The sequence below is a fragment of the Brassica napus genome, chromosome C9, assembly GCF_020379485.1.
Source record: "Brassica napus cultivar Da-Ae chromosome C9, Da-Ae, whole genome shotgun sequence".
NCBI lineage: Eukaryota > Viridiplantae > Streptophyta > Magnoliopsida > Brassicales > Brassicaceae > Brassica > Brassica napus.
The window spans coordinates 10,790,060-10,805,956 of NC_063452.1; the positions used below are offsets into that span (position 1 = coordinate 10,790,060).

The 15,897-nt window shown below is 29.0% G+C and overlaps 1 protein-coding gene across 1 annotated transcript; it reads right to left on the minus strand.

Annotated features, from left to right (window-relative positions):
- Positions 1-235: 235 nt before the first annotated feature.
- LOC106434477 (F-box protein PP2-A11-like) lies at positions 236-1,727 on the minus strand. The gene is made up of 3 exons (XM_013875351.3): positions 1,144-1,727; positions 930-1,048; positions 236-857 (listed from the first exon to the last, which is right to left on the minus strand). The coding sequence occupies exons 1-3, from the start codon at positions 1,471-1,473 to the stop codon at positions 434-436; spliced, it is 873 nt and encodes a 290-aa protein (XP_013730805.1). The 5' UTR covers positions 1,474-1,727; the 3' UTR covers positions 236-433.
- Positions 1,728-15,897: the final 14,170 nt, after the last annotated feature.

Sequence of the window (15,897 nt, forward strand, 5' to 3'; positions counted from 1 at the left end):
GAAGTCATTGTGGGAAGAGATTTTTACAAGAAGAGGTGCGTAGACATAGTTATCGTATTCCTTGACCTTTCAACGACCAGATTACGTATTTCAAAGATCATAATGTTTGATGCTTGGGCGATTTTTATCAAAAGATTATGTAAAGCAATAATAATTTTCATGTGGAAGGTTGGGATGCCTTGGTTATCTCCAAACCGGGTAAATTTAATACCTCCGGTCTGCATGACACGCGGCGTTAAATGGAAACTCTTTAACTTCAAACTCAAAGTTTTACACATTGAACCTAAAAACTATTACGAAACAAAGACCCTAATTAGTAATAATTACCCCTAATTACTCCTTTTACTTTACCCCAAAAAGGTTAAAAAGCTACTTCCAAAAAAGAGTTAGCTTTTCTAACCTCTAAACAAAAACCAAACTTCGGTTTAGACAATTAAACCCGCCTCAACCGGTCCTTACACGAGCTCGGATACACAATTACAGAATCTACACACAACCCTCCTTTGGTATGTGTACAATCGATCTGCGTCATAGAGAACTTAAGCTTCGTCGACGAGCTTTTCGATTTCCCGACCACAAAGTCTCCAGCATGGTAGTGATTCCAGCTTCCAGATCCGGTTAACATGCATTGAGACGAAGAGTGTTGACCATCTTCAGTCCAAATTTGAAACCGAGCCGGTTTAATGTTCCAACCATGAATCTGCTCAGTGTTGCAGACCTTCCAACCAAACCGCTTTCCCGGTTTGCCTAGGTGAAGCCTGAAGAAGACGCTGTAGGTTCCAGCTGGGAACGGGAAATCGATTTCTCCATCAACTTGAAACCACCAGATTTGCTGAAGATAAGCCACCGAACCAAATCTGCAAGAATCAAACACAAAGTTATATAGCCTTTTCGATCATAACAAACATGCAATGAAACAGAGATCTCACCGAGACTCATCAGACGGAATTTGATTCCAGTATCTCCGATCATCGATTCCGGTGATCGACAATCCCTTGGCGGATATGTATAAACAGAGGTCACTGGTTCGTTTATCCACCCAAGCTTTCTGCAAAGAAAACATAAAAAAAAAATTAAAAAAATGAACTTTCTTCAAGGAAAAGACCAAACAGAGAGAAGCTGTAATAACAATAAAGGACGAACCTTTGTGCCATGGTCGAAGGAATTAACACGAGAGAGAAAGTTGTAGATGTCTCTTTTCCGCAGCTTTTCCGGGAAACCGCCGATGATTTTCTCGAGAATCAATCTGTACTCTTGAGGAAGCTTCGATTCCCAGACGAAATCAGCCCAAGAAGCGCTGTGGAAAGCTCTGTTTAGCTTTGAGAATCTGCAGATCTCGACCGGATCCAAGTTCTCGAGGATCGACGCCACACAACTTTCAGGCAAATCGCCCAAACCAGGCGTTAACAGATCTCTCTCACGAGAGGAGGAAGAAGATGAACCGTTGGTGAAGAGAGAGAACCCAGAACCCATTCAATCACAGGGTTATTAAACCCTTAGATAAATCAAAGATTTTTTTAAAAAAAAACTGTTCTTGGCTACGGATCTTCAATGAAGAAAACTAAAAAAATCGTAAGGAATCTCGAGACTTTCGTTTCGGGTTTCTATTTTTTTTTTTGAGGAAGAAAATCAAATCAAAACAAATGGAGAGAGAGGGAAGAGTTTGGTGGTGTCAGACAAACGGTGCACAAAGGGAAGCTGACGCAAAAGGGCGGAGGTTATGTATGTTTATATATATACACTTCTGGTTGAGGATCTATTAAATAAAAGATATTAAACAATTTAAGTACAATTATTGTTGTATTATGTGCAATTTTATTGCTAACCAAATGTATTTTTCTTGTTTTTGCATGGAATTATTCTGTTTGGATTTTGGATAATTGTTTGATCTGTTTTGACATCCAAGTGTTTGTAATCTTTGAGCTGTAAGAGTTATAGATGTAACCATAAGGCAAGTCTGTGATACTACAACCATTGGTATTTATCCAAATAACTAAGCATTTGTTTTTTTTTATCCTACTAATAATAACAACTCATTTTTTAAATAAAATTAATAAAAAAATACTTTAGCAGTAGTTCAGTTACGGTAAAAAAATTATCAATGAATTAGAAATATTAAAATATTTAATATTAAGCATTTTATTCTTAGTATCATTTTCGAACAAGGATATAAAATGGTCACAGTTTTCCAATAATTATTCAATTTTTTCAAATATAATATGTAATACTTGAGATATATAACCTTTTATTTTAATATATAGAAAAAACAATTTTAATAAAAAGTATAATATTCATCATATCACAAATTTTTCTTGTAATTGTTTTAAACGCATCAATATATTTAAAATTTATACCATAAATATTTCATCCAGATTTTTATGTTTTGATTTTATTTAAATAATTATAATTGGATATTATTGTTTTCTATAAAATACATTTCAAGTTCATCAATATAAATTATGTGAAATTATATTTAAATATTAGTATTATAAATATATAATTTGTATTCACATACATAAAGCTATAATTTTGAACATTTATATCAATAATTTTAATACAAGAAATAAACACGTTTATTATTTTTTATTTAAAAATATATAGTATTAGATATTATTATTTCAGTGAAATATGTCTTGACATTTTTCAGAAACATATTATGCATATTTAAATTTTTATCGTAACACAAGATTAATATTAACACAAATTATGTTATACATTGTGTATTTAATGATGTATATCTATATTATTAAAAGACAACTACAAAATAGAAATACCCTTTAATTTTACTATTTATTTACATTAGAATGCCATTGAGATATTTATTGAACCTATATTTGAGGTTGCTTGTCTTTTCCTAATTTAAATAATAGATTTAAGCATTTTAATGTCTTTTCCTAATTTAAATATAGATTTCTTTAATCAAATTTTAACTAAAATAAATTTCCTAATATATTTTGTATTAACATATTAAATATTTTTAATATTTGTTAGTAATAAATAATAAAATAAAAAATCACACATCATAATCAATTTATATAACATAAAAATAATATATAAAATAGTTTATTCATATATTATTAGTATAATGCTTTCATAATATAAGTCTAATTAGTTATAAATATTGGATTTTTAATTAAAATCACAAAATATAATTAATCAAAGTAATAAATTAAATTATTATGTTTTAAAATTTTATATTAACAATTATGTAATACATTTAAATTTACAAATATATATATATATATATATATATATATATATATTTTATACCATTAGTACAAATAAAAAAATTAAAGTGAAAGCAAATATTTATACGGTCACGGGTCAAACTCTAGAAATAAACAACAACAACGCAAGATTATTTTTCTTTAATAAATTTATTTTAATAGAAATTATAGTTCCAAATATGTTTATATATTTTATGTATTTATAAATTTAGTTTCTTTATTTTTAAGGGATGCTAAGATTTTGAAATTAGAAAAAATTATGACCCACCACTATCTTATTGGAAATTGAAATTGGAAATTTAAAATTTGTATCGAAATATTTTATTAAACTTTCAATTTTAATTTTTATTATAACTGCAAAGATTAATTTTCAATATAGATTTATGTTTAAATACATCATTTAATATAAACAAAAAAAACTAAAAATAGAAAATAAATACCCGCCTGATTGGACGGGTCAAGGTCTAGTTTAATATTAAAACAAAATATAGCTGGTGTTCTGCCAAATAATTACTATATTAAAATTAATAATTTTGAAGATGTCAAAGGATATAGATTTGAAGATATTGTTTCTTTTGATAAATTAAATTGCAGAAAGGGTTTTAAGGAATTCAAAACTTTGCTAAAAACATTATTAGATTATGTTTTATTTGCGAGGGATTTACCAAATATGATTCAAAACTTGATTTTGATTGTAAAAGTATATCCAAACTTGAATCAAATGCAAAAGTAACCCAAAAGCCTTGTGAAATTACAGTCAGCCTCTTGTGACCAAACAAAAAACAGAACTCATTTTTACGAATATAATTCCGCTAAGTCTTCTGAGATTCTGTTAAGTCTTCTGGACGACGTCCACGGAAGTCGTCTGATATAGTTGATCTTAAAAATAATTTATAAATTTTGTAAAAAAATTTTTGGATAAACGAAAAATTAAAATCATATAATTATAAACAGTTTTAAGTGATAAAAATTAAGATATAATAAAATTGAATTGTTTTCAACATAGATGAGTGAAAGTAGTGAATCATGATATTCTTTGGTCTTGGGTTGGCAACATATGTTGTAGTATTGTATTTATTCTTAGGGTTAGATTTTGGAAAGCTTAAATTTTTTTTTTGAAAAATTAAAATTTTACCTACATATGATTATTTATGTGTATAGTAAACATTTTTTAAGTTTAATTTGATTTTATGAAGTGTTTAGTTAGTTAATTTAGTTTAGGGGTTATGTTTAGGGTCTAGACGACTAACATGTAAGTCGTATGGGGATTAGAAGACTTCTCTGAAAGTCTTCTAACTCCCCCTAAAAATATTTTAGTTTTCCGCTAAAAATATTTTAGTTTGCCGCTAAAAATATTGAAGTCTTCTGGGCGACTTACATCGTCTAATAAGTCTTCTGATAAAAAATTTCTGATAGAAAATATTTGAATTATTGTCTCCATATATAAATAAAAATTTACACATTTTCTCTTCTCCTCTCAAATGGCTGCAACAAAAGTGGTATGTTCCCCATTCTAAAATTCTCGAACCTCTTTCTAATCTCATATCTTTCTCAATAGTTTATCTTGTTTTACAGGTTTTTCATCACATGGTTCTCATCTTCCACTCATTTAAAGGTAGATTTGTTAATTTTAGATATGTATTTTTGTGTGTTCTATAAAAGTAGATTTATCTAATCTTCCACTCATTTTCTCTGTTTTTAAGCCATTTGAACGTTTTTGGAGACGCATGTTTTTCAGATCTGGATTTGGATGTGCAGTTTTTTCAGATCTGGAAGACTTCTGAGCTAGAAGACTTCCACATGACTTCTAGGAAGTCTTCCAGACGACTTCCAGGAAGTCTTCCGACGGAGTCTTCTCTCATGTCTCCCTTTCATAATAGATCTGAGCGTTTTGGTAAGTTTTTATGTCTGATGTTTCTTCATTTGGTAACCTTCTGTTGCATAAAGTTCATACCTTTTTCCCAAACTAAAACTCTCCAAACCCATTCTAATCTCTTTGACTTGAAAACACTAAACTTTATATGCATTTTTCATTTTTGTCTCATGTCTTTCTCACTAATCTATCTTTTTGTTGCAAGTCTTTATTCAGATGGTTCTCATCTTCCACTTGGATATGTACTTTGACTTTTAAATGGGTTCTTCTAGACGACTTACATGGAAGTTGTCCATCTTTGTTTGTTAAAAAAAATTCGAGACGACTTCCATGTAAGTCATTTAGGAAAAACGGGTTAGTTTTGCATTTGACCGGACTGTGTCGAGAATTTTGACTTTTCCTGGACGAGTTACACATAAGTCGTCCCGTAGAAAATTAAAAAATCAATATTTTGTTATACCTAGACGACTTTCATGTAAGTCGTCTCAGATTAATTTTGCAATTGAAAAATAAAACAAAAAATATTATTTTTTCTAGACGACTAATACGGAAGTCGTCCGTCCGACGACTTACATGAAAGTCATCCAAGATAAGCAAGGTTTGACCAGAATCTCGGACTAAAATCATTGACGACTTTCGTGTAAGTCATCCATCGGACGACTTCCTTGTAAGTCGTCTAGAAAAAAATAATATTTTTTGTTTTATTTTTTAATTGCAAAACTAACCTGAGACGACTTACATGGAAGTCGTCTAGGTATAACAAAATATTGATTTTTTTTAATTTTCTACTGGACGACTTACATATAAGTCGTCTAGGAAAAGTCAAATTTCTGACACAATCCGGTTAAATGCAAAACTAACCTGTTTTCCCTAGACTACTTACATGGAAGTCGTCTCGAATTTTTTTTTAACAAAGAAAGATGGACGACTTCCATGTAACTCGTCTAGAAAAACACATTTAAAAGTCAATTGCAAAACTAACATGTGCATTGACCAGAAGACTTCCATGTAAGTCGTCTACAGCCAGACGACTTACCCGAAAGTCGTCTGGACGAATAGATCTGGAAAAAAAAACTAATTTCATAGTTTCAACCAGTGAGATAACTTGTTTAGCACACAAAAGTCTTCTCCAAGCACCCATAATCTCAAACAATAGTGACCCACCAAGAATCGTAAGCTTCAATGGCTCTATGAACCATCAAAAATTTAAAATCAAAATCTTGGGTTTTTTTTGGATGAATATGAAGAGAAAGTAAAGAGATGTTGTTTTTAGTTCATAAGAATTGAAAAAGAAAGAACGTAAATCGATTTTTAGGTAGAGCTTCAAATTGGTTGTTCATGGTGGTTGGTGTATTGATGGCAATGGTAATATTGTGAATACTTGAAGAAGATGAGGGTGATAAAGTAAAATATGCATTTTCCAAAAAGTAAAAAAAGAAAAAAACAGTGATGGCATTTTCGTGAATACTATGAACTTTGGAGATAAAAGAGGCAAGTCAAAGTTCCAAAAAAAATATGGGTTAATTTTGTGTTAGCTTCAAGTTTTGAATCATATTTGCAAAAACTCTTTATTTGTTGACAAAAATTATGTTTTATTTACCACAAATAAACAAATGGAAAAAGGGAAATCAGTTCAATAAAAAGAAAGATATTACATCTCATTTCAAAAAACTTACATTCCATTTTAAATAATTGGGTATATGTATCTACAAACGAAGAGAAAAAAATCATTTTCCCAAATATGTAGGGGTGTTCAATCTGGATATCGGTTTGGTTTAGGTTCGGTTTTTTCGGTTTTTGGTATTTCGGTTAGTAAAATATAACTACCATTCTAAATCCATATTTACTTCGGTTCGGTTCGGTTTATATACCGTCGGTTTTCGATTTATTCGGTTTTATACCAAAAAACATAATTATTTAGTTTGAGATCATATTATATGAATTTTACAGTCATATTGCCAACACAATCATTTATTAAAAATATATTACATGTTCAAATAAATGAACAAAAAAGTAAAAATGCTTCTACCATCAAATAAAATAATCAAATCTATAACTAAAATCAAAGCTTGAAATTTTGAAAATAAAAATATGAAACAAAACAGAAACATGAAAGAAAAGTTTTTCCACTCTTCCATATTTAGTGTTCATTAAAGTCATGCTTTTTCAATTGAACACGAAACTCTGTTTGTTTACGGATAAGAAAAAAATTGTGAAAATTTTTCATTAATTATTGTCCATCAAATTTATAATCTTCATATTAATTTAGTGAAGACAAAAATAAAGCAAAAAGATCAAAAGAAGACTTAGAAAATAAGATGTCTGAATTGCGATGTATTGTTATTAATTATAGTTCAAGTGTTTTACAAATTAAGGTTCTTTATTACTATAAAATTATGGTAATAGTTATTAACACAAATTTAACTTATGTAACAGATAGATTTTCATGTATTGTTATAAAATAGATACATATTTATATGTTTCTACTTTTAATCGGTTTTATTCGGTTTATTCGGTTTAATCGGCTATATACCAAACCATATCCAAATCCTATGGTTTTTATAAAATTATATCCATTCGGTTTATATGGTATATACCAAAACCAAACCATATTGTCTATTTCGATTCGGTTCGGTTTTACCAAATTGAACAGCCCCACAAATATGTATACGAGTGGATATAAGCTACATAAATATGCAAGGCTCCCTTTCTCACACGTTATATTTTTTTAGATTTTCCAAAACAAAAACTGAAAGTTATATGAAATGGTAAGTTGGCAACAATGGCGTCAAGTTATTTCCCTTCAAGACGCATGGAAAACATATTCTCTCCGTTTTATATTAAGTCTTTATAGAATAAAATTTTGTTACAAATTAATATTTTTCCAAATTTTCAATATAACATTAATTAATTTTATTTTATAGTTTATTTTTTACTGATTGAAATATAATTAAATTTTTAAATAATAATATTATTTTTTAAAAATATATAAAATTAAATATTTTTTTAATTTTTATACACAAATCTAAAACAACACTTAAAATGAACCATAAAAAAATATTTCTTAATAGTGTACTTTTAAGAGATTTTATCATTTTATGATAATATGTGTTTTTAAGAATGTGTTAGATTAATTTCATTGGTTTTCGTTTCATGAATTGACCAGTTATCAAATTTGAGTTCTCATTTTACAGAATTCTTTCTCTTATGTTTTATCTGATTTGAACATTTGTGCAGTGGAAACACTCTAGGCTAATGGTTAAGGTTTAAAAACTTCTATTTTCAGGTCTGGGGTTCGACTATGCAATTTCTTGCAGATTACAAAAAATCCAGATTTCAAGTCTCGGAAAGAGCGATTTATTAATGCAAACTACAGAAGAAAGATTTACAAGGAATCTTCAACATGGTGCAAGTAAATCTGGTCATGAATTGATCTTCATAGGACGGCTCAGATGATGCAATTAGACGTAGATCTTCATAAAGCAGGTAGTATTGTCGGTTGTTGAATCATCTATGTAATATTTTTCATAAATGTAATGTCATAATAAATCAGCGATATAAAAAAAAAGTTGTGCAAACTCATTGATTTTGAGTTTGTTTACAGCAGAAACTAACATGTTCAGTTTTTTTGGTCATCTAAAGATCATTCCATTTATTAAAAAGAGGTGGCTTGAAAATCAAGATCAAAGCTAATATGTTTAGTTAGAATAAGTTTAATAATGAATTTTATTTGATTACAAAAATTAAAATTTTATTAATCAGTCATTGCTAAAACTTATTTAAAATATGAATAGGAAGAAGATCATTTGTTTGATTTTAAAAGTTTTTCACTAACGCATTCAACATATTTAGTTTATTAATATTTTTAAACAGTCGATGGTATAATAAATTTAAAAGAAATAAAACGGGGATGACAAGAAAAAGATGACAAAAAAATGAAACGGTTAAATGAATTTGAAACGGTTAAATTAATTTGAATTTTTTAGTCGCTTTTAAATATTGTGACAATTAGGACGACATTTTGCAGTAATTAGTCACAACATTTTGCGGTAAAATTGTCTATAGTTAGTCACGTTTTTTTGTGACAATACTATGCCAGTTATAGCAGCGAAACAAACATGAAGAATCATGTTTTTTTTTCCTGTTTATGCCTTTCGTGCCTATTTCAGTATTTCTGACAGTTTCGTTACTAATTCAAAAGTTTATGCATTCATCGTGACTAAAACGTGACAATAGCGAATATTTCTACATAATCTTTTAAAATAGAATGATGTTAATTGCATTGGTATGATTCTAAAAGAATTTGAATATCATTTGTGACATTCACCTATAATCTCAAGAAATTATGGTTAAGAAAAATTCATAAATAAAAAGTCATAAAGCAAAGAAAAATGTGAAACAATTCAGCAAAAAGTAAACTCAAGAAAAAAACTTTTTCTGTTTTCGAAAACATGTGATCCATAGCGGTAGCACCCGACATTTTATCCGTTAAATTTGATTCGATTCGAAAATTTCGGATATCCGTAAACCTTCGAAGCAAAACAAATACTAAAAATCAATATCCGTTAAAATCAAAGCAGATCACAAATATTAAAATTTTGGAAAGCGGATATCCGATCCGATCCGATAATATATAAATACATGTATATCTTGATTATATTTAAAGGTTTAAATGTATAAAATTATACAATTTTTATTCTAACATATGATTTGACAAATTCTATTCACATTATTACTTATATAAAAATATTACATAAAAAGAAATGAATAAATTTATTGCAATTATATTTTTTTTCTTAAGTTTTGTCTTATTATAAAATATGTAGATTCACTATTTCTTTTAATTTTTATCTTATATATCATGTAAAAAATTATTTTACAAAACAAATTTGTATCAAAATTTTAAGATTATTTGCATTAATCAAAACATATGAGATATCCGTAAGTATTCATAAATATCCGTAAATATCTATTTATTTTCCGGATATCCGTATTTTTCCGAAGCAAAGCAAATCGAAAAATTAAATATCCGTGACATACGAAACAGATCACAAATATCTTCAAAAATCCGGATATCCGATCCGTGTCCGGGCCTACATAGAGGTTAGATTTTTCAAGAGACCGAAGATTCAAATATCAAATATCCAGTGTCCAGAGAACTTTCACCAGCAACTGTTTTTCTAGTTTTTTTTTTTAACTTTTTGTTACTGCTGTATGTGGTCGAATTCATGTTTTGCTAGTTCAGTTAACTGTAATTCAAAATGGTTTCGTTCAAATATTATCCGTGTGATTAACAACGAGATTATTTGTAAAATAACAATGAGCCAACAATTGCGAACAAGAGATCGTGTTTTCTCATAACGTAAGAACAAATTACGTTTCATTGTTTTGTAGAATTTGATTGGAACAATAATCCAAGCAAAAGAACTGTCAGCACAAAAAAAACTCACGATGTGCAATTAGCTGGCATTTTTTTTTGTAACTTAGGCTAATTAGCTGGCATTTTTGTTGGTTTGATTTGCAATTTTTACTTTTTAATCGGTTGTAGTCTCACATATGAGCTTTTATCGTAGCGTCTAGAACTCATAGTATCATATAATCTCGTCATTTGCCACGTATATAATAATCGAGTATTATCATCGAAAATGCAGTACAAAAGCTAACATGAAGAAGAATAAAAAATGATCTCTGAAGTTATAAAATAAAATTTTGTAACTATCGAATCACAATTAATTAGTTAATTTTGCTTTACTATTGTGTCTTGTTTTTAATGTTAAACTTCATTTATAAAGTTCAAAACTGCATATACGAACTATACATTTCTACAAGTTTAGAAGAGATTTTACCACAGAAAAAAAGTTTAGAAGAGATCCCATACGAATACCATCACTTTATCAAGCTCAGAAATAAGAAAGCGACAGGAAGCTACCACGCGTACGGTTTATTCGTATATATATATAATTTTGACCAGTTTATTAAGCCGTAAGTCTTTTATCAACACCTTATATACATGGCTGATCAAATAATAGAATATCAGAGATATCATACAACGTGGGATGTAATAAAATAACAGCAGTTTGACATAGAGAATGTCAAATAAATAAACAACGCTAGGCCATGGTCAGTGGCCATCGCCGAAAGTTGCAATTATTTGAACTTAAGTGTATTCCATAACAATTACAAGGAAACCATTTGAACATTGCCGTTTCACATTTAAAATAAGGATGAAGATTAAAGATTTATAAACAGTAAATAATTCCTAATCGATGATAAAAGTTTACCAGTGATAATATATGCTTCCATAACTCATACTGTAAAAAGTTCGAATATTCTCCTCAATATTAATTTACTTGAAAACAAGTCATAGTTCTAAAAAAGAACTCATAGTTCTCCTCCGGTATTTTTTTTTTCTGTACAACACTTCTCCGGTATTTTTATCTACTTATTTTTCTGCACCCATATTTTTTATTTAGTTATGTGATAAGTTATCACCCACCACACACTAGGAGTGATAACTCGCAGAACCATGTTACAATTATTTATCTCCGCTGACCGGTACAAATATTAAATGACTAAACTGCAATTGAAACATGGAACATAGACTAAAAAGACGAAACGTTCCATAAATGTACATAAATAAATAATGAAATACGACCTATACGCGTAGTTACAGATGAGCCACGAGTGAAAGACCCGAAGTAGAAAACGCGGCACGTGTAAACGTACGTGTTGAACGTGGTACACTTGTCTCTGACGAGGCTACTATACGACGCGGATCTGGACCATACGTATCTCGCACAAAATATTTATAATCGAATTATCCAATTTCTGAGTCTGTTTGGTCAAATACACAAGCACATATTATTCAACAAGTTGTAAGATTTGACGAGAAAGAAGAATATTAGTTTGATAAACCAAAGAAGAATATTAGTTTGATAAACCAAAGAAGAATATTAAATTGAGAATTCCGTTTAGCAGGGGTTGATTGTTTACTAGTTTGGTTTATGCATTATGTGTTTAAATATAAATATGTGGTTTTGATAAATATAGAATAAATGTGGTTTTGATTAAAAAAATGCTTTAAAATGATATGAAATAATGTTTAATTGGTGAAAACATATTGTTGTGATTTGTCTAGATAAATATTAAATAAAATACTTTTGAAATATTTAAATTTAAATTGAAAACTTAATTTTGATTTTAAATTTAATCACCGGTTTTGACAAAATGAGATAGATTTTTGAAAAAAAAAATCTGACTTAACTCAAAAATTGTTTTGAATATAATTCGTAATTGGATAGAGAACAAATCATGATTTGACAGGTTGGTCGGACTCAGTTTTAAAACACTAATTAAAATTAAATGTAAATAGTATTTAATATAAAATTAATATATATATAATTTATAAAATGTTTGAGAACAATTATTAATTGATAAAAATATTAACTTTTGATTAGTTTCAATAATTTTAATATTTGACATCTTGTGAAAATAATAAAGTGTGTTAAATTTTTAAATCTACATATATATATATATAAGAATATAAAATAAGTGATTAAAATTATTAAAATTTTAAACTAAAAATGATTGGTATAGAGTTATTTATTAAAAGGTGATGTAGCATGTTTCTTATTAATTATAAATTTAAAAACAGTAATACTTGGTGTGAGAATTGAAAACAGATGAATAACGAAGTTTCTTCATGCCTTTAAAGTGATTTTCCTTTAATGAAAATGGTTAAAGTATTTATTCTTTCAAGGTAAATTTAAAATTTAGTATCTAATTCATGGTAAAATTGAAAATCTCTCCTTTTAAGAGATGGTATCAAAATTTAAAATTATTTTAAAACATTTATAAATGATTTAAAAAGATAATTTTAGTTTTTCATCACAAATTTAAAGTATTTGTTAAAATGATTATTCCTTAAAAATAAATTTGAAAAATGGTATCAAATTCTTAGAAAATTAAAATTCTCTCATTTTATTTAATTTTTTTGTCAACAATTTTTTTATTTAATCTTAACATTCATATCTTTTCATATTTCATTATTTCTTTAGCATATAACATATCTATTATAACGAAATGATGAACTAGACAACTGACTATAGCATATATAAAAAACAACTGATTATAGCTAATATTTTTACAAATCTAACGACTGATGTAAGTGTTTATATTTTGCGATTTATTTTGGTTAATTGAACAGTTTAGAGACCAGAAATATGATTCTTTCACTTTTGATTAAGACTCACCAGTGACCTACTTTTCCGACCAACCTCATTGTATGGCTCGGCTCTCCGTAAGCCTTCCGTGCATCAATTAATATTTTTATAAATAGAACCATCCGTCGAAAGATATTTCACGTCACTAAATTTTCAAAAAAAAAAAAGAACAAATTGATTTTAAGACATCCAATTCTCGTGTTTCTCTTTTTATATGGAGAGTGACACATGAGTGATAAGACTCGATCGAGCTTGTACGACAAAGATTAGAACGACAAGAAAATATAATTTACCTTCAGAACAATAAAGAACCAACAAAAAAAATCATCAGAACAACTGTAAAATCAAATAAACAAGAAAACTGAGATAAGGACATTAGAAGAAGTACGTAGGAGACAAACTTCGTGCAATTTGTCCTTTGTTTTTTATTCTCATATCATAAAATCATGTTCAAGTTGGTACCTTCTTGAAGTTAGAATATTTTTCCCTATGGATTTATTTTACAAATTCTGAGTTAATTTTTAACCCAGGAGAAATTATAAATAATATCTTTCAGCTGTGACTGTTTTGAAATCACTAGTATACAAGTACTTCCCTGCGTCTAAGCTAAAAATGAAATAATAAAATAAATGATAGAATTACAGTGTATATTCTAGCAAAACTTTTTGCTACATGTAGTTTGTTAACTAATATTTTATGGTTATGTATGCTAATTTATTTATTTTTACTAGAAGATGAATTTTCAAAAAAAAAAAATCTGAAAGAATAGTAAAAATAATATAAAATACTTTGTATTTCCTATGTAACATACGTCAGTGTCAGGGTTGTGTGTGATCATAACTTTTCATATCAAATAAGTTAATGCGGTAAAAATAGTATATAAAATAATAATTAAGTTGTTTGCAAAAGTTATCTACTATGATCAATAGTTATTTTATTTTTTTAGGAAAACTGGAAGACATAACCATAACAAAACAAAGATTAAATACATATCTATTAATATGATATAATGTATAGTTTTGTAACAAATATAATAAATGCACAGAAAAGTCAAATGCACCATCGCAAATTCCCGAAGCCGTCCACCTACCACTGCTACTCCTAACCGAACAAGAAACAGGTTGTAATCATTGGTGCTCCTTTACATGTAGCCTGTAAACCTGCACAGAAAAGTCAAATGCACCACCGCAAATTGCTAAGTGAACCAATGCGAACATGGGATGTACACATTGACCAAGAGCGACACCATAGCGACCAACGGCTGCAACTGGGATCTTCCACAACTCTTGAGATCTTCGAGAACCGAAAGATAAATTTACGCTAAAAGAAAACTATCTCCGGTGTCAGAGACCTATTAGACAAAAAATCGGAGGCCAACTCTGAAATGAAAATCACCAATAAGCTGTGCAGAGAATTCCAAAAGTGTAAAAGCACCGTGACTACATGTTATAACTACTCACCATAACTACGCAAGCCGGACCTGAACCATGTACTATATACTGCTGCATACAGTGCTCAAGACTCGCCACTGTAATAGAAGAACTTACCAGAGTACACCTTGACAAATAGGCGAAGAGAACTCCTCTCAACGACACCGCTGAGAAAGAGAAGCATCCCTTAGCAACCTTCAGAACATCCGCCAACTAGCAGAGAAGGAGCCAAGCCTATCCTCCTCCGCACGAACAATGATAACCATAGGTTACTGTGAGGAGAAAACAGTTCAACTTTCTTAACCCAAAAAATGACCACCACCACGACCGTCGCTGCCCCACCTTTGAAAAGCCAGAGCAAGACAAGTCACCACCGAGTTTGAAACACCTCTCGCCACATCCAAAAATGAAAACCTGACTAAGATTCGCGTGTATATCGGAAAGGAGACAGACGAACGAAATGATAGCAAAAAGGAAGACGAGGATGAAAAGAAGAGAGGATCTCTCGTACCGGTATGCGCGCACATATACTGCTGACGCCAAAAAAACTGAAATGCCTTTATTTGTCGCGAAAAAGTGAGGCTGGAGAAAGATATATGTAGAAGTTAACAAGATTCTTTCCTCTATGGACATTTTATTTAGAATATATCTTACTCCTTCAGTTCCAAAAAAATCCATATTTTAGATAAAAAAATTGTTTCAAAAAATATTCCCTCCGTTTTTTTAATATAAGTCGTTTTAGAATTGTGCACTTAGATTAAAAAAATCATTAATTTTTATATTTTCTAAACAAAAACATCATCAATTATTTACCTAACCACAAATCAACCAATAATAAAATAGAAGGTATATTATCATTGGTCATATTACATTAAGTGTTAATAAATTTTACATATAAAACCAAAAACGTCATATAATTTGGAACATTCTATAAAACGACTTATATTAAAAAACGGAGGGAGTATATGTTTTACATTTTCAATGCATAAAGTAATTAAAAATTGTAAACTTCGAAAACATAATTGTGTTTATTAAAAATTTATTGGTTAAAAATTGTGGGGAATAATTGATAACGGAAAATTATGCATTGGTAACTAAAATATGATATGTTTTTCTAATAAGTCTGAAAAACCTAAAACATACTC

What these genes read in the sequence shown, in the direction of transcription:
- LOC106434477 (XM_013875351.3), bottom strand. Translation starts at nt 1,473, where the DNA reads ATGGGTTCTGGGTTCTCTCTCTTCACCAACGGTTCATCTTCTTCCTCC. An exon ending in CCTTCGACCATGGCACAAAG is followed by an intron (nt 1,049 to 1,143) that starts GTTCGTCCTTTA and finishes TTTTCTTTGCAG; the next exon opens with AAAGCTTGGGTGGATAAACG. An exon ending in ATTCCGTCTGATGAGTCTCG is followed by an intron (nt 858 to 929) that starts GTGAGATCTCTG and finishes TGATTCTTGCAG; the next exon opens with ATTTGGTTCGGTGGCTTATC.